This window comes from Falco biarmicus, chromosome 12 (assembly GCF_023638135.1).
Source record: "Falco biarmicus isolate bFalBia1 chromosome 12, bFalBia1.pri, whole genome shotgun sequence".
NCBI classification, from domain to species: Eukaryota; Metazoa; Chordata; class Aves; order Falconiformes; family Falconidae; genus Falco; species Falco biarmicus.
The window spans coordinates 29,579,041-29,598,340 of NC_079299.1; the positions used below are offsets into that span (position 1 = coordinate 29,579,041).

Consider the following 19,300-nt stretch of genomic DNA (forward strand, 5'->3'; position numbering starts at 1 on the left):
CCATCAGCCTGTGCAAACTCTGCACCAGCAGCCCTACCGAAACCAGTGACGTTACACACGTGAAGCAAAAAACGTCGCACAAGGCAGAGTGTTGGGAGCAGATACGGTAAAAAAAGGCTCGAACCCGACGTGAATAAAAGGAAGAGGTACTCTGGGTTTGGCAGGAGTCCAGCTTCCTCTTCTGACTGCTTCTCGCTGTGTGGTACTACACCTTACCGCCTCCCTAGGAGTCCAACCAACAATCTCTGCTTGTCCCTGTGATGGCCCAATCTAATAAACTAGCCTTGCCCTGGCAGAAATTCATTGTCCATAGTTATCTGTGCAAACAGGAGTAGATGAAGGAATGCTAGTTAAGTGGAGCTCCTTTACAAGGAGGAGAGCTTTCAAAAGTAACACTTAGCAACTCAAAGCACAAAAAAACCCCAACTATTTTCAAGAAGAATTAAAATTCTAAGGTAAATATGGGGCATGATGCCAAAAGCCCCATAAAAACACCACGGGCACAATGGTAAAAGAAAACTAACCAAGACTCTGGCACCAGGATTTTAAAAGCGGTACCTAGAGCTGGACCTGGGGGGGTATCAGCTGTTTGCCCTGAAAGGGGCTACGGGGACTAGCAAATCCTTTCTTTGTAAATCCGTGTAGAACTCTTCTGAAAGAAACACCAATGCTCCAACTGAAAAAAAAGAATGACCTTTGAAATAATTCTCTAATCCATTATCCGTTAACATGGGAAGAGACCGACACTGTCCCAGTGTGGGCAGAGAAACACACCCCCCCAAGCTACACTGTGAACTCCTTCCATCCCCAGCAGCTCACACCACGCAGGCACTGGGCTCGGCTCCGTCTCAGATGTTTCTGTCACTGAAGCCCAGAGATGCCCTGCTGGGTTTCTGCCAAATCAGAGAACTTCTGGGATTTTCTTCTGTAACACAAAACTGGGGACTTCCTGGGTCCAGCCCACCAACGTGCAATTCCAACTCGGCACAAAGTTCAAGATGCAGATAATATCAAGCCTCCTCTTTGTTCCTATTTATTTATTTCTCATGTTTTTTACTATTTTAACAGTCTTCAACAGCCAGAAAGGCCAATAAAATACCATTCATCTGTCAAATTTTACTGGGGGATTAAGGGCTCTGAAGTTTACTCATAAGGTGATGCTACAGGGAAAGTGAAAGTTTATTCTGAACACTGAAGAGAAATGATGAAGTGTTTGTATTTTTTCACTGATAACACGATACCCGATTAAATCGCAGATTCCTCACGTACAGCCCTCCACCCAGCTTCTAGACCGATGATGTCAGAAACTTCTGGAGTGGGTGGAGTTGGAGGTACTTTAGCATCTAAACTTAACCTGCACGGAAACTTCCAGGGCAAATGATGTGGTGTGACACATTCAGAGAGGACTCTGCTGAAAACACCAGCTTCCCCTGCAAAGGGACATCTTGTGACCTTCCCTCCTCAGCCAGGGGCTGCGGGGGGAACGCTAGACCTCAAACAAAGAGAATGACCTCCCACAGACACTTCACCACTGAGACCGCTCAGGAACACACATCATTAATAATCACGATGAGCTGTATTCTGCCTTTTCTCTTACGCAGATGACGAGGTTTAATTTGGGGATAGGCTGGATGCTCAGTGTCATTTCAGCGATGACACAGAGCTGGCCTGCCTCGAGCGTTTTGCTCCTGGAGCACAAAGATCCCCCCCTTAGCCCCGGCACGACTGGGGGGTCTAACTCTGTCTGCGCCAGAGGTCTTTCTGTGAAAGGCTGGCTCTGCCCGCCCTTCCGTGGCCAGCACTGCTCTTACACTGGGCCTGGCGCTCACGTGGTGAATCAGACCAAGGAACTGGCCTGGCTCACCACTAACCTGCCAGAAGAAAAGAGGAAACGGCTTGTTTTCAGGCAGCCTGTTCCCACGACCGCTAGCCCTGGTGCACGGGGCAGGGTGGAAGCAGGCACACGCAGAGCGAGGGGGGGCTGCCCCTTCCAGCGCTGCTCCCCATTTAGGCCAGGATCAACCAGGCAGGGAAACGGGGTCCGAGCCAAAGGTTCCTCCCTGTGTAGCGCCTGGGAGGTGCATTTTGCATCCCGTTTATGCCCCCCCAGCCCATGGCCTCGCCGCAGCGGTGGCTGCGTGGCCGCAGGGCAGCTAGCCTTAGGAAGGACCTGCAGCACGTACTAAACTGCCCAGGCGTTTGAGCGGTGACTGCTGCCACCGAACGCCACGCAGCCAGAAAGGACCTGGCCAGCTAGTTCAACGCTACAGCAGCGGTTCCTAAGTGAACTACAAATCGTACAGGTACAAAGGAAGGAGCAGATGCGCTGCTATGCTATTTGTCCCTTGCTGTCAAAAGCAGAATATTGTGCTCGCTCTGTAGCTGGGCTCCAGCACCTGGACACAGTGCTGGATGACAGGCCAGGCTGTTCAGCTACACATCCAGAGGCAAAAATACCATCTACTAGCACCTGCTGAGAGGTAGAAGCTGGGAACAAGGGGAAGGAAAGGACCATGGCAGCATATGTTTCTTCTGCCAATACACCCATGCCTGCTTTATACCTCTGTGATCCACAAAGAGGTAAGTTCCAACCAATTCTGCAGAAGAAAGAAACATTTGCACATACCTATACACAGAACATGCATCAGTGACTATCAATAATTTTTAAAAAAAGCATTCTGAGGGCTGATTAATGCAAAAGACTGTAAAACTCTGATGCTAACTTCCAGTGACCGAATGCCTAAACTACCATGGTTGTGTTTCCCTGCTTTACCAAGAAAAGAAACGCAGGGAAGATGAACGGCCTAGCCTCATACAAAAGCCAAGGGAAGAACTGCGAATACAAATTCAAACTTTTGAAACTCAGTCCTTTTTTTGTCTAGGCAATGTTACTCTTGAATCTGGGTTCTTTTCCCAAGTTCAGTCTGAAAAATGTAAAATCGGAACAGATTTAAGCAGATCTATCCATCAGCCTCTGCACATTTCTAGCGCGTTTTTAGCAGTTTGTTTACAGTACAGGAAAGAAAAAAGCGCAGCATTTTTCGCATCTCTACTTGGCAACGTTCCTTTTCATTGTTATTTGAAAAGGGGCTGTCCTTTAGGTTAACATTCACATTTCAGCATAAACAGCAAGAAGCATTTGCATGAGGTACAAAAGAGGCTTTCCAAAAGTAAAAACTAACATCACCTTACAATCAGGACATTTAGCTTTCCACACATGGATTTGCTCTGTGCTTCTCAAAAAGCTGGCAGCTCTCACTTTTTTCAGTCTCTCACAAGATTTTAGCTGGGGGTGCTGCTGTTACACATTTGTTTTAATTTAAGGACAGAAGTGCAACATCCCAGGCACTCATTACAGGGATGCTTTCCACTTCAAGCTATTCCCAGCTCCCAAATTCTTGCTAAGAGTCTTCACTGGGTTCATAATATTTTGTTTATTTGCTCACATAATCACGGCCCACCAAGCCCCCCAACAATGCAGGGGCTGTCCTGTGGCGAGCGGCCGGAGAGAGGGATCCCGGTGACCGCGGCTGGCGTGGGTGAGTGGCGTCAGAGGGGGGGGGGGGGTGTCTCAGGAGCGCAGCCGTGACAGGGCCAGCACGGGAAGCTGTGGGGAGGGTGACCGCGCGTGGGCAGGAAGCGAGTGTGACTGGTGTGGGGACGAGCCCGGGCGCAGCGCGGGGGCGTGCAGGGGTGGCGTGGAGACTGTGACGAGTGCGAAGCCGACGCGGGGTCAGCTGCTCGCGGGCGGAAAGGGGAAACGGCAAAGGAAAGACTGCGGAGGCAAACGGAGCAGAATTAGTTGTGGGGTACAGGGGCGAGCCTGCAAGTGAATTAAATGCTTATTAGCAAGAGCAATTACAAAGGAACAGGAACCTGAAGCGTATGTCAAGCTCCAGGGGAAGCCTATTCGTGCCCTCTCTTCTAACTGCCTGAAATCTGGCCATCCTCCAGGGCTCTCACTCCAAGACAAGCCTAGGGTTTTCATGCTGCCATCCATTCACCTAGAAAAAGCTTAGTCCTCTGGAATACCATACCAAGTACGGTTTCCCCCTAAATTTAAAGAACACATTTAGGGCTTTTCCTCATCGATAATTAACTTGAGTTGTTATTAACTCAATTGTTGTCTCTATGTCAAGTCACACCCACCCACAAAAAGCTCTTAACTGAAGACTGGCTCTTCTTTTAATTTGAGTTGGCTGTACATCAGACAGTACATGGGAAGACAAGGATATGGCACAACTCAACAGCTACTAAAAGAAAACAAACACCCTAGAAAGCAGACATGGACCAGCTCCGCTGGAGGAGTAACTCCGCTCCTTCGATGCTGCGCTATTTATATCATCATCGTGCCAAGGAGTCCTAGTTACAACCACCGCACACCACTTCCCTGGCACGCTCAGGGATGAGACAAGAGAGATTTCTAGAATCGTTTAGCTTATTAATGGACAAAAATATATGGGATGCACCTCATGAACGCAACGGATTACAAACATATCCAGGGATGGTGTGGGAACAGCAATTCTCTCTCAAACAAGGCTAACCCAAGAGGAGCGACCCAAGCGCAAGGCATCTGTCTGCATCCTAGCGAACGCACACGATCCGTACAGCCTGTACTGAACTTGGCAAAGGATAAACATTGCCAGCTAATAGTGGGGAATTCTCGGTGAAACAGCCTTACAGGTACGCTTGCAGCATGACTCATGCAGACAGCTCCAACCAGGCACACGGCATGGCCTGCAAACACCGACTCCTGATCATCCAGGCGTTCAGAGGCAGACATCAGTTGCTTCAACAGGATAGGCAAGAGTGTTGGAGAAAACAATCTTCAAACCCACACACCTCAACCAAGCAACTTCCTACTGCTGCCAATTATGACCCTTATTCGGTACGTGTCTGTATTGTACACTGGAAGACACGGCGGAGGGATGACAGCCCCAGAGAATCTGCGTTAAGGGCTCGCTCTCCCTTTGCCATCCCAGTTGCCTGTGGTACCTGTGCTTCCCTGGAAGACGATGGCCCCTTTACACAAGGAACTTTGGAACATGACTTCACGGCCCCACGCCTTGCTGCTACTTCATCCCTTACTGCCAAGTAACACATACACTGGCAGGCTGGAGGCGTTTTGCATCTGTTCATAGGGTCAATACTGAACCTCTGCCCTGAAAGGAGACTCGGGACAGGGACTATCTGACTGTTCCAGATGAAGGTGGGAAAGAAAAAGTAAAACCAACCATCACACAAACACCCTGAAGGCTAGTTTTCAGCTCCATGAGATTTCTTTTATGATAGTGTTACTCATTTCTTGTGTGACCAACTCGCGACCTGCTTACAGGATGCACTTAACTCCGAAATGTCTCCAAATAAAACAGCCAGATGCCTTTCTGAAGGCACATAAATCAAGCACAATGCAGGACTGGTACGACACAGCCTGTGCAATCCTGGAGAACGTAATGATACTCTTCTGACCTTAAAAAACAAACTGAATCCATACAAAAAACTCCCAATCTTATCAAGCAGCGAACATTACGGTGACTGCTGCTAATGCAACCCTCTTTTGATCAACCAAGTACACCTGTAAAAATATTTCTGTCACCCAATCCCGTTTTATTAGACCTTGGTCCTACGCTTTTCTGGGCTCTGCCTAGCGTGGGACTGCCCTGGAGCAGCTGGAGGCCATTCTGAAGCAGCTCTGCTTTGTGCTGACATGCTACCAAGTGCCGAAAGGCAATTACGCAGGCTGGGGATTGCCAGCGGCCCCTTCTCGGCACAGCCCCTGCCCAGAGCGGGGTGCTGCCCTGTGTGTCACCCACGCCAGGCTCTCCCCTGCTGCCAGGGCAGGGCTGTCATCTCCTCCGCTGCTGGACTGGTGGAAAGCAGCCCAGGATCTGCCCTGATGCTCCAAGCACAACCTGCCGTAATTGCCCAAAAACGGGTAGTGAATTTGGAGTTACGTGCCAACCATTGTAAAAATCTGCTGCCAAATTATTTTAGTTAAACACTGCTTCACTACTACACCCAGCAGTGCTAGGAACAGAGCTAACTATGTGGCCTCTTAAAGTTTCTTTGGTAAAACCCATGCACAAACAGGGATTTTATCACATTCCTTTACTGCACAACATCAAGAGAAAATGTCAACGTGTTCTTTATTTATGGAGTAAAAGAAAGCCAAGAGGGCTGAACAGAAAAATTCCCCTTTTTATCTGAAATCCAGGTAGAGCTGGCTGAGGCAAGGTAACAATTCAAACACTTCAACTGTTTAAATTGTTGTGATGGGCTAAATTTGTGTAAAAACAGATGCCATTGTGCGCATCCATTACCAGAACAACTGCTGAGATGGACCATTAAGGCAATCAGCCTGACTCCAAATGGCTGTTCTAAAATTAAGAAAAGTATCTAAACCTTTCTCACCCTGTAATAAGCTCAACATGCTTCTTTTTGTCCCAATTCAGGGACACGTGTTTTGAAGCCAGCCAGAAATCCAGCTCTAGACTCTCCAAGAAGGGTCTTACCTGAATTTAGCAAGACCTCTGTGGGTATTAAAAAAAGTATTTGGAAAATCTCCAAGCTCTTGCTAGACTTAAGCAAATACATGACTGCATTCATAATGCTTAGCTAATAGTTCAGGGGTGTTTATGCCTTTCATCTAATTCCCCCCAGCTGCGCCTGCATGATGGAAGTGCTGGTCCGGCTCCAGTCGGCCCTACAATTTGCTGCATGCTCCCCACCTGTGCTGTGCATTGAACTGTGCAATTATGTGGCTGGGAGATTAATTGGTTTAGCAAGTTGATCTGAGGGGGGGTGGTGGTGTTGGGTTGGGGGTGTTTTTTGTCTGATCAGGAATTTTTTTGGTTGGTGGGTTTGGGTTGGTTGGTTTTTTGGGATTTTTTTTGTTGTTTTTGTTTTTGGGTTTTTTTGTGGGTTGGTTTGTTTTTTTTTTGGAAAGTTGGGTTTCCATTGGTACAACTTGCTGAGTACATTCACCACGTAGCCAGGCAGCCTCTGCACCCGGTGCGAGGGAAGTAGTCTGAGCGCACGACTGGGGATGGAGGGCAGAGCAGGATGGCTGCGAGCAGCCCACGGATCAGCTGTTGTACAACACCACAGCCCACGGGCAGGCCCGCACAGGCGCGGTTCTGTGTGTAGCAGCACAACCTGCCTCAGACCCGCACTGCTGCAGGCTTCCCATGTGCCTGCACCCACTCCCGGGCTACAAAATCAAGTCGGGGGGCAGCTCCCCAAACTGCCTGGCTGGGGTCACAGACACCAGTATCACAAGAGGAGATGGGACGGTGGCAAGCTAGATTTGTTATCTGTTTAAGTTGTGGCAGAGTTATGCCAATTCAGTCTTTCACGCTCATAGCTGCCAAAACTAGGGAATCCAATTCCTGAGATACTTGTGGAAGTTTCTGGGGAAGGTTTCTGCCACTATCCCATCGCTTCTGTCCAGAAAGCTTCCCTGGAAGCAGCAATTCACATTGCTGCTGGAGATTAAAAAAAAAAAAAAAAAAAAAAAAAAGGGGGGGCAACTATCCAAATAGATTCATGTGATGACAGTGAGGAAAGACTAGGAGGGAAACAGAACAGAAAGACAGTTTCCAAAAAAAAAAAAAAAAAATCGGGGAGGGGGGGGGGGGAGGGGGGGAGTCTATCACAAAAGCAAAGGCAGGACAAAGCGCAACCCCACCACCACCCTGCAAAGTGAGCCAGCTAATTTCTACTCACCATTGAAAGGGTTAATCTTCTTTGAGATTCGTGAAGAAATTGATTCCTTCAAGTCTTTCTTCTTCACACACTGAATGCCCAAATTCTGAAAACTGAAGCACATGTGGCAGCATTTCAGCAACTAATAAAAATCTTAAGTGTAGAATATTAAATAAATTATTTGACCTTGACTAGTGTGATAACATACTGTGTGAGGAAAAAAAAAGCAGCTTGTTTTGATAAGGATGTAAAAACTGAAAAGGAGAGATGCTGCTTTTTCCAAAATAAGAGCGGAAACAGAAGTGAAAAATACCAAAATAATATTCTAAAGAATTTATATTCTTTATTAAGAATATGTATTTTTATATTAAAAACTGTTATTCTGCAGTAAACCTACAGAGATGAAAAATTAAATAATCTTGGGTGATCTGAAGTGACAATTATTTTTGTTATCAATAAACTTGCTGATTTGTATCTGTTAAGGATTTGCTTTCCTGCTTTTATCAGGGAGTGTAAGTTTCAAACATCATTGTAAAGGTTCTTTGAAACTAGTCAAAACAGGTTTTTAGATCTCACATAGTTAGGAAGAGTTCTGAAGAGCTGCAGCTCCTCTTTATTTGCATAAAAGTGCAGGTCACCCTGATGCAGGAGGTGGGGGGAGTCCCAGGCGAGCTGACTCCTTCCCACATGGAAAAACCATGACATCATCAAAGCTGAGTGGATGTAAAGCAGGAAGTAAAAAAATAAAAAAAATAAATAAAAACCCCCACATTTCATGATGTTACAATAAGCTCAGAAGATAGGTCATGCCAGCAGGCATCTTTCTCCAGAAGTACCAGCTATTTCCCTTCCTTTGAAACACCACAGATATTCTGGGCTTTGGCTATGCAGAAAAAAACACCTCCATGCACCCAAAGTCCTGCCAACTCCCTTGAGAGCTGCTCCGCGTTTCCCTGCTCTGAACAACTATCCTAGCAGGATGTTAAGTTTAATTTCCTTGAATTCCCTTGCCTGCGCCCCACATGCTCTCTTCAGAGGTTCCCAGATCCCCTGCAGTCAGGCTCCACTTCCCGAACCTTTATTCGTGAGAGGAACGCGCAAGCTTCCTTTAGAAACTGAACATGATACAGCGACCTAGAGGAAAGTAAAACGCAGCAGCATCTCACAATTCACTAAAGCACTTCGGCTTCGTGTTGTGGCTACTGGCATGCCAGATTTGTACGGCACCTCCGCAACCAATCCTATTTCTACCTTCTCGGGGAGGCAGTACTTTTTTTTTTTTTTTAGGGCTTGATCACAGCACATATTATTTTTTCCCCCAGAACACCCACTCTATTCCACAGGCTCAGTGTGAAGCATGCTTCAAAGCCCATGACCCAGCCCTGTCCTGCGTTCCATCCCCAACCCACTGCAGGTCACCGGTACGCAGCAGGCGCACATGGAGTGACAGCACTGCCCATCCTGGGGCCGGACAGCTGCTGCCGCACACCCTTCAGCCACGGGGAACGAAGCCTCTTGGGGACAGAAACCAGGCATTCGAACAGCCTGTAATTCTCAGGTTATAAATGTTTTCTAAAACACACGCTCACAGCGAAAGTGTCTATTTAACTGTCACTGAACAGAGGGTCAGACCAGAGGAGGAACCGTCGAGAACCTCCGCAGGGCTGCGGGGTTTCACACCAGCGCTGGCTGACAGGAAGCAAGCACGATAACGAGAAGGGAGAGGGAGAAGTAGGAAGAGAGAGGAAAAAAAAAAAAAAGAAAACATTTTTAAAAAACCTATGATACCATCCACATCAAGAGATAGCAAGCTAGGAAGTAAGAATCTGAGTATACAGGCAGTCACACAAGCTCCAACGTTCATACTTTCACCTTGATGTTGTGGCCAGGGAGGGCTCTGATCAAGTTTAGGCAGCAGGACAAAGATCATCACAGCACAAGCAGAACAACACACTTTGTTCAACCAGAACCACATGGAGAACTTCAAACAAGCAGAAAGCAGAGTCATTACTCAGACCAGCCCAAAAGCTGGGATTAATAATCCCACTTCTGCAGGGAAAAAAAATAGAATTGGATTGTTGCTCCAATTTGGGATGCTCAGCAAGACTAAACAGCTGGAACCACTACCAAGAGAGGACATCTCCTGCTCACTAGTATTGTATGAGGCTTTTCTCCAACATGGACTCGAAGAGAAGAATGCAAAGACTGAGTCACCAGCCACAAAAAGGAAAATGACTTTAAACATCCAGATCCAATTATGGATCATACTGTTCTTTCATCTTAAAGCAACCAATGATTTGTTAAAAATAGGAGTGCACCGATGCTGGAAACATTTCAAAGAGAATGTTTTGAGCCTCCTCCCATCAGGATCTCCAGTGCCAAGCTCAATTGAAGCTTGCAGTTTCACATTATCAGTAAACTGAAAGTAGCCCACTTATTATTTTGTAAGAAACCGAGAGGCTTACAACCTACCGATACTGAGAAGAATTCATGGATATAGCAAACAATCATGAGTGCCTCTGAGTGAAACAGAGACACAGCATTATGTCAAAGAACAGGACTTGATGCACACATACAACAGAGATGAAATCAAACTTTGCAAATAAGTATTTGCAAAGCATCCCAGCGCTTTTTGGCATTACAGCCTGCACATCCGTTTGACAGGCGCACCTTGTGCTTACAGGCTTAACCTTGTGCAACAAAACACCAAGAGGAAAAGCAATCACCAGTGTCCTCCTGCATCCGGTGCATGTAACACATCACCAGAAAAGGTGTTAAGCAATCGGGCTTTCTGCTTCGGATCAGGAGGCGCAGAGCCGAGAGCGGGAAGTGGGATGGGCTCGAAGGGCCGGCATCCTTTGACCGTGGGTAAGGAACTGGAGAAGACAAAGGAGAAGCTGGTGAATGGACAGTCAGAGGAAGGTGCAAGGTTTCGGATATTTGCAACTGCCTTTTAGAGACCAGGTGAAGGGGAACTCTATTTGCAGGGAAGCTGATGAGGGAGAAATTAAAACAATCAAGACAGAAGGTAGAGTGCCCCCAGGGACAGCCCTACCTTTCTGGAGAGGTATGACAGTGGGGAAAATGTTATAGGAAATACTATATTTACTAATCCTTTTCTACCATTCTGCAGTTAGGACTGCATTGTAAACAGAGCTAAAACCAATAAACTAATAGAGTTCTTAGTGTCTGTAACAGCAAAAGGCAGTACAGTCAACACACTACGTGCCACCTGAATACACTGCAGCGCATTCATGATCACTCCAGCCTGGGCTGTACGTTGAAGCATTTCCTCTATTACAACTGTTTATTTCACCATCAGGCAATCATCATCTTCAAACAGACTGTCTTCAGTTCTCTCCTTTAATAGTCTCCTACTGACTAAACCCACATAAACGTGCAGTAATTTCACCAACGCGAACAGAATCACATCAGCCCCAGAACAGTGCGCAGGAGCTACTTATACACTGAAATATTTACAGCCACTTATACACTGAAATATTTACCTCCCAGCTCTGTTAGGTTTACCCCAAAGCAACAGACTACTTCCAAATTTACATCGCAAACTGAGAGCCACAAACAGCTTGTCTATTTTGACTTCTCCTCTCTGGCAATAATCCCTCTACGTTTGTTGCAGTTTACTCTGCAACAAAGACTTGGTAAACTTGCAGGAAATGCCAGCGAATACAACTGCGTTTTAGATATTCTTAACATGCCTCTGAAGAGCACCAAGAAACAAATCTTAAAACTCATAATCATGAGTTTTCCTTCCTGCATCCACCAGTAGATCCTTCCCCGGTGTGCTTGCTCTGCAGCGCTGGGCCTGAGCAGGATCAGTGGTTTTACTCAGAAGAACCCCAGCCCAAACAAAGAGCAACACCAGTGACACCGACCAACACGTTTCTAGATGTGTCACAACCACTACCTTCTAAATGATGTGATGCTCAGTCAGTACAAACTTTCTCTGCCAGTTTCCAGAAAGTCCAAATACCATTCCCCATGGGAGATGCAAACTTCCCTAATCACTGTGAAGTGCTAATTCTAATGTTGTCGTTACCCATTCTATTGGTTGACATTTTCACATGTAGGAGAGAGTCATGCTCCAGAGTGAGCAGAGTTAAGGAACCAGACCAAAAAAAAAAAAAAAAAGCGCAAACAAGTGGGAGAAAGGAAAAGGAGACAGACAGTGGGAGAACAAAGAAAGGAAAGAAGAGGATGCCAGGAAAAGAACAGGACCAAAGGTGGATATGTGAAGTATTTAAAAAGAAGGAAATACTTCAAAGAGAAGCTGTTCTCTCTGAGAGATGGATTAGTAAACTTAGGCAAAGACAGCATACTAACTACTCTTTTTTTAATTGCTAGTTAGAGTTTTAAAACGTAAGATTAGCAAATCACTTGCATAATTAATCGAACTCCCAAGCAACACCATTACTCACGACAGGACTCGCCGTTCTGGCCCAAACTCCGCTTCGTAGTAGCCGTCCCTGCAGTCTTTTCCCACCAGGTCATGAGGGTGTGGCTTGTAGGGTTCATTCTTCGTTACCAGCGTAGTTCTTATTTTGACTTTTCCAAAATAGTTCAGAATCTACCAAAAAACGTGAGGTAATTTCTAGATTTTAGATATCAGGGCTAGTAAAGTCCCTGTATGTAACAGAAAATAAGTTTCATGTTAAAATAGTCTATAGGAGAAACACCGCCCTATGATCTGAAAGGTCTTTTCCAACCTGAACAATTCTATGATCCTGCAAGAGCCAGGACCATTCAGAAGTTTTGTTCATTCCATTTCAGTTCTGTTCACTTGACACTAAAAAACCAACTCTTTGGCCAAATACTTGAAAAGTGAAAATTTTTTTCAGAGGCATCTCTCGGCTCTTTCAGAAAATAAAACCAACATACTTTGCCTGCTAGTTCTGCCAAAGCAGCTGGTTATTTGTAATGATAAAACGTTGCTGGTGCAAGAATTCGACATTCAACCCGTTCAGTTCTCTTCAACTACCCTACTGCAAGAATGGCTCTAAAGAATGTTTTTGCGTTTTTATTTTTGCTGGGTGGTTGGGGTTTTGGTTTTTTTTTTTCCCTGGGGCTGGAGATCTATGGCTTCACCATGTTACCAGGGCTTTTTGCACGAGTCGAATTCATCCCTGTGCAAAAGGCCAGATGTAACACAGATGCTCAAACCTAAGAGTAAAACAGCTTGTAATACCCTAAGACCAACTGTAACAGGACATATTTCATTATTATAACTAGCCTTAGCATGAAAGATGCAAGATTCTACGTTGGTGACCACATACAAATGCTTACTGAAGGAGAGGTCTAGCTCCAAAGATCTTAGGAAAAAAAAAATCCTAAAGCCTCAGGGATAAGGATGTTATCTAGGCATGGAACACCACTAAGTAGTGAAAGAGGATCTTAATAAACATAGCATGACACAATCCCCTGTGAAGTCTTTATTTCCCCCCCATTTTTTTCTTTTTAGTTAATTCTCAGATGAACATTCAGTCTTATATTCAAGCAGAGTGGCACCAAGTTCTCAAGCTCCAAGAGCCTTCACAGCAGTCGTCAGCCTAATTCAATACATGTTTCTCAGGTGCATAAAGTCTTCCCTTGTGCTGACGGCTACTGGTGAAGTCACCAAGGGTTGTGTGGGCGAGTGTAGAAGAAAAAAAAAAAAAAGAAAAAACACAGTTTGGCCTAAATTGTTTGAAGCGTAACAACTTGAAAGCAAATGCAAGACTTGCTCAGGCACACGTTTGTGCAGAGGCGTGTTCTCCTCCTCCGCTTCCCCCGCCCTATAACTAACTGTTCCTCTCCTCCTCCTGCCATTTCTTTCCTCCTCCTGAGATGCCAAGGATCCACCATACATCCTTTTGAGCCAACACCTCTGACCTTTGACTTGACCTGTGCTCTTCCAGCTTCCACCAGCTGTTAGCTGCTTCTGTCTCCTGCTTGGCTTCTTTCTTGGCCTTCATACAAGCCACCGTTACTTTTTACCCTTAAAATAAAACTTCCACTCCTACTTCACCTTCTTCATCTATTACATCATTTCTCCCTCATTTCACACCCAGCCCCTTGAACTGGAAGCCCAATCTAGCCACTTGTGATTCTCCAGTTCCTCCTTGATGTTCTTCATCACAACCACAGTGCAAAATTTAATCTCTTCCTGGCCTCTCTGTTCTCATCCTCATTGATGTTTCCATCTCTAGAGGGGACTCCCCTAGCACCTAATCAGCACTCAGGCCTCCTACGGACTTCAGGGAGGCAGGAATTCACCTAGAAATCACCTGCTATCAGTAACAATCAGCTCTGTCATCAACAGTCACCTTTAAAAAGGCACAAACCTTGCCAGGATTGCACGGTCACCTGCCCACGTCCCACCTTCCCTTTGGGTTCTGGCTGGCCTTGGCCTTCATGTGCAGCAGAGCCCAGGCCAAGAGGAATCAGGGGCTTATAGCCGCCATTCAGCTTGTGCCCTGGCACAGCCTTAGGCAGAGTCTGTGAGAGCGTTTACTCTTGCCAGCAGCCTACGTAGTTCCTTGTTCAATCGGTAGAGTGCTGAAAAAAAGCAGAGTCTGGCAAGATCTCCATTTCCTGCATTCCTTACGCAAATCTGGCACTGTGATAGTCAAGGGGGGGACCTTCTTGCTTGCTTCTTCCCTTGGCCATTCTGGCTTCAGGGCTAGACCAGCTTCCACTGTTGCTTTATGCAGGAGCCACTCACCGCTGCTTAACACATGACTGCCAATACTACCTTTCCCAAGCTCTACCTCTTCTTAAAGAACTTTTACGCCTCGGGCTAAAACCTCTTATTTTTCAGATCTCACGTCCTGCATGCCTGTTCTTTCTCTGCTGTGATTCCAGAGACTCCAAGTTTGGCTTCACTTTTTTTTTTTTTTATTCATACTGGCACACAGCACAAACAGATACACAGCTTCTGCTCCTGGGCACCATAACGTGCTTCAAGATGGCAAGTACTCTTAACTTCCATCTGTATTTGAGCTTTCTCTTCTAACCTCACCTCTGAAAGATTTTCTCCAAATTGCAAGAGATCAAGGAAACACCAGCGACTTCAACCTCAAATAGAAGACCAGAAATTCTTCTACCGTTACCCTACCTGTCTAGGGTCCCTGACACATTCCTTTGTCCCACATATGAAAGCTACTGCTAAAGTGCTTCCACTCCACCTCTGCCATCTGCATCTTTGCCCCTGCTTTGATCGCAGCTGCCAGTGCCACCCCAAATCCCTTCATTCTGGGTTTCCCAGCCGATCCATAATGCAACCACCCAACTCTTCTTCATTGCAGGTGCTCTGACCACATAATTCCCCTTTCTCAGCTCGTTTTTAAATTCTGTATCCCCTTCTGACTTCACACACTTCATGGTAGTTTCTTTTGCAGAGCCTAATCGCCAAATCGCTGGCTGCAAGTCACTTTCTTACTTTGCTCACTCGTACAAAGTGCCTTCTTTCATGTTGCGCCCAGCAGCTTTTCAAAGCCTTTTCAAATTTTGTACGCAAACTCCTTCAAAGCTCTCCCAAAATTCATGCTGCAGTCCAAATAGCAAAACCAAACCCAAGTCACATAACTAAGAAACCAGAACAAATACGCACACAGAAAAAGCTAATAATGAATGGTTCCCAGGCAATGAGTAACTTCATCAAGTTCCCTCTCTACCAGTACTTTGTTAACTACCTCTACACCTTCTCCCCTTTTTTTGTAAATTTGAAACAAAATCTTTTAACGACTAGGAGCAAGGAACTCTTTTTCCACTCTGTTGCAACTACATTTGCATGCCAAGGAAAGAATAACAGAACATAAAATGAACAGCACTTTATTTACTGCACCAAGCCCAACACATTGCTGCAGCGCAACGTTAATGTGGGCAATGGTAATTCACAGATAAAAGCGGTATTTACCTGTATGGAAGGGAACGTCTTGTTGTTTTCAGTACTGCGTTCTCCCGGAATGCTGCCTGCCGATCTTCCCTCACATTTGTATCTGAAACGCATGCCCCTTTGCCTGGGTTGTTCAAATATTTCAATGTAGGGCTCAGGGCCACCTTGAAAACAAAGCAAAACATTTCCAGTGTTAGGACACAGTAGAGCTTCAAAAGCAGCAGAAGATGTAAGAACTGGAATATCCAGAGTCTTAGACTGACACGACCATCATTCCACTCTGTTTACCTTCTCAGACAATCCACTCTTCATGTACACGCACACAGTGACAGTGCGGGGAGAGGGGAGAGAACAGATTTAAATGAAGCCTCCAGGTATCAATGCCACGGAAGTAATTAGCAAAGGATGCCCTCCCCTCCATCTCACCTACAACTTCGCTTCTGTTAGCCATCAGAGAATACGTGTCTGATGAAAGTAGCTTTTAAACAACAGAAAAATCACTGGTTTGAGAGAATGTTTAATATCTTTAATTATAATACACTATTACGAATTGCTGAGTATAGGTACCATCAAGTGCATGTTCTCTTCAATGCCCTCTGAAAGCGAAGATGTTTCCTCAGAATCAATTGATTTAGTCCCTACCATAATGAAGCAGAAACTATGCAAATTACACAAAAACCCCACCCTACTGGGTTGAATACTACCACTGTGGGCTCAGAAAATACCTGATTGCTGGTACTGAATTCTATACATCTCGAGCTGCCCACCTCCCACAGGGCTTGCTTCTAGTTGCAGTATCTCCCCAGACAACGAAACCTCAGTAAAAGCTACCAGGCAGTTGTCAAAAAGAGGTCTTCTGGAAACACGACTGATAAACGAGAACAAGAGACAGCAGAACTCTTAATGGGGGGGGGGGGGGGGGGGGAGGTTTAGAAAGACATTAACTTGGCAAGAGCGTAAGTACTCTTCAAGCGGTATTTTATTGCCATGCAGTAACAAGCTGTTTAATATATCTCACCGAGAACATCAAACAGGATAGTCAATCAAACAGTGACAACAGTGGGATGGCATGTGAAAAACAAATAACACAGGGTAAGTAAATATTGTAAAAGTTGAATCATCATGGCGCTGCACGATCAGAAGAACGTAGCTTATGGAAATGTCTACTGAGCTCTCTGTCATCTTCATATAATAGCATCCTACTCAAGCAAGGCTGAGCATCACAAACAAACATGACAGGCAACGTCCTGTGGCATGGCACTGAAAAAAGTGCTTGGACTTCAACATAACAAGCAAAATAGTTATTAAATATATTGAAAGTGCTAAAAGGGTAAAAGATCCCCTACTTCCTTTTGCCCAAGGTCTACACAGCGTATGAGTCCATAGTGTATGAGTTTTGGCAAAGAGGTGCGGACTCCCATCTGAGCTCCACAATAAAAGCTTCTCTTTTGTTGCACCTACAGTCATTTAGGAATACCTGCCAACACAAAGCTTGAACTTTATGCCCGGGACTTGTTGATCGCAAAGTATTTCCAGTGCTGCAACAGTTCATGTTCAAAGACGGAAAAATATTACAACCTAGAAGATAATTAAAAGAAGAGAAGGGATGGAAGGAACATCTCCAAGAAGTCACCCTGGTCTGACCTGAACGCACATTTTACTTATAACACACCTACAGACAACTGTGCAACGGCAGTACGTGAAAGCAGCTCTTACTCTGCAATTGTCTTCAACAGCACGTGCCTTTTGAACACCCAAATGCCTTTTAAAATGGCACAATACATTTCAACTCCAGGCTGTATTTGATGCCAAACACTCGAGAACTATGGTTTAGGACTCTCTATATTCCTTTCTAACAATTCATCAAGATACAATATCTAAACCAATCGCCTCCCATCAAGTAGATTTTAAATAGTTTTCTGAGAGCAGACAGCAAGCTGTGACATTAAACACACATTAGCCACTCACTACTCTAGGTTCGGTCACTTACAAGGTCGGTCCCTTTTCTAGACACTTCCCAGATCTTGCCTAACCCTCCTTCAGATAAGCTTTGCATTTTTTTCTCTGAAAAATAAGCAAGTCCAGCAAAGGGGAGGCATCAATAACAAAAAAGCCGAGAAATGACTTAAAACTGGTTTCAAAGAGAGAGCCAAAGCCTGAGCCAAGCTCGCACACCAGTGTACAGCTATTTTTCACACTTAAATCTACTTATGCTACTGTATTTCTCAGCACAGTCCAGTGGATCAGACAACAGAGGGCCTCTGCCAGCAGCGAGGAGCGACCGCTGCCTATCAGCCAGCATCCCGTGCCCATCACACAATCGAGGAGAGCAAAGAACCTCACCCTTCTGTTCCTACGTAACACGGTACACCACAAATACAGACACATATCCACGTACTGAATTAAAAATCTATTTTAGAAGTTATAATGACAAAATTGCAGCAAAGTGCCTACTAATCATCTTACTTTAGAGATGCACATGCTTACATAGCTGCTAACCAGACGCACAGTACACCCACATAGATGACGTATTTGTGAAAACTAGCTAGAACCTCGCTGGTCAAAACTACAACAGAACACTGTCACTGCAAGTCCTTTGACTCTCTCTACTTTAACCAACGATTTCCCTTCATGCTCTACTAAGACTTCCCTAAAAGGGCTTTCTTCTCACCTATGAAGAGCACTTTATTTTAAAGCTCTGGGCTCAGTGATCTTTACGGGGCTGTGGTTGAAACAAATGTCATTGAAGGCAAACCCACCGCTCAACAGCAGGTGTGTTTGTGGGAAAGTAAAGCTCAATGATGCGGTGGCCTCCAGAGATTAAACATTAAGCTTCGTTTTATCTCTGTTCTCTCTCACTCTACTTAAGAATCACGTCGTCATCTCTACCGTGATTATCGGTGTCGTCACGTTTTGTGTGGAGAGGAAACACATTAAAGCATGTGTGCGAGGCAGGGGCAGTGGCAGCGCCCTGCAGCGAAGCAGAGGTCTGTTCGGCATTCCCTCTTTCCATACATCAGCGATGCGCTTGTGAAGCAGCAGGGCTTCACCATTTCACAATCTACTCTCCCACTAACAGAGTCTGCTCGTTCCCACACAGTTGCTAACGACCAGCCCTTTTCAGGACTCGCTGCGTTTGCCAAGCAAATACCAGCAGTATCAAAAAACAAACTCTTTTGCTAATTCCAGGAGAGGGACGCATGGCTAGTCCTGTCACCTACCTGCCCGCAACAACTGGGGAAAAGCATTCCAAACAGAAGAAAAGCAAAAACTAGCTAATCCTTCATCTAAGTGCTTAAGAGTTTAATTTACATTTGTAATTAGTTATAATTACTTATACACATGCTAGCAACAGAAACACTGTGCTACATATTACAACTTGCCTCTTATTCTTTTTGTTATAAAATGGTTTCTTCCTCCCCGTGCCCTGAATACCACAGTAAATAATTTAAAAGAGAATATCGGAGATCCAGCATCCCAATCACACACACAAGGAAAACAGGCAAAAGCAGTAACAGCTCCGAGAGTGCAGCCAACTTATTCAGGAGTTAAAGGTCAGTTTACTCCCATCTGGTTTGAGCAAGATGAAAAAGAAGAAGCCCAAAACCTCAACGCTTCCATCAGACCTCTCCACAGTGAGAAACCTGGGCCAGCGTAAAGCTTAAGAGCGCCTGTGCCGTGAGGAAGCGTGACACGCTGCCACCA

The 19,300-nt window shown here is 45.5% G+C and overlaps 1 protein-coding gene across 1 annotated transcript in view; it reads right to left on the reverse strand.

The window, feature by feature from the left end:
• REL (REL proto-oncogene, NF-kB subunit) overlaps positions 1-19,300 on the reverse strand; it is a 32,494-nt gene that overhangs the window by 11,563 nt on the left and 1,631 nt on the right. The window contains exons 2-4 of the mRNA XM_056357752.1: positions 15,617-15,759; positions 12,141-12,289; positions 7,726-7,817 (exon numbers count right to left, since the gene is read on the reverse strand). Of these exons, the coding sequence (XP_056213727.1) occupies positions 7,726-7,817; positions 12,141-12,289; positions 15,617-15,759 (384 nt within the window). The remainder of the gene's footprint in view (positions 1-7,725; positions 7,818-12,140; positions 12,290-15,616; positions 15,760-19,300) is intronic.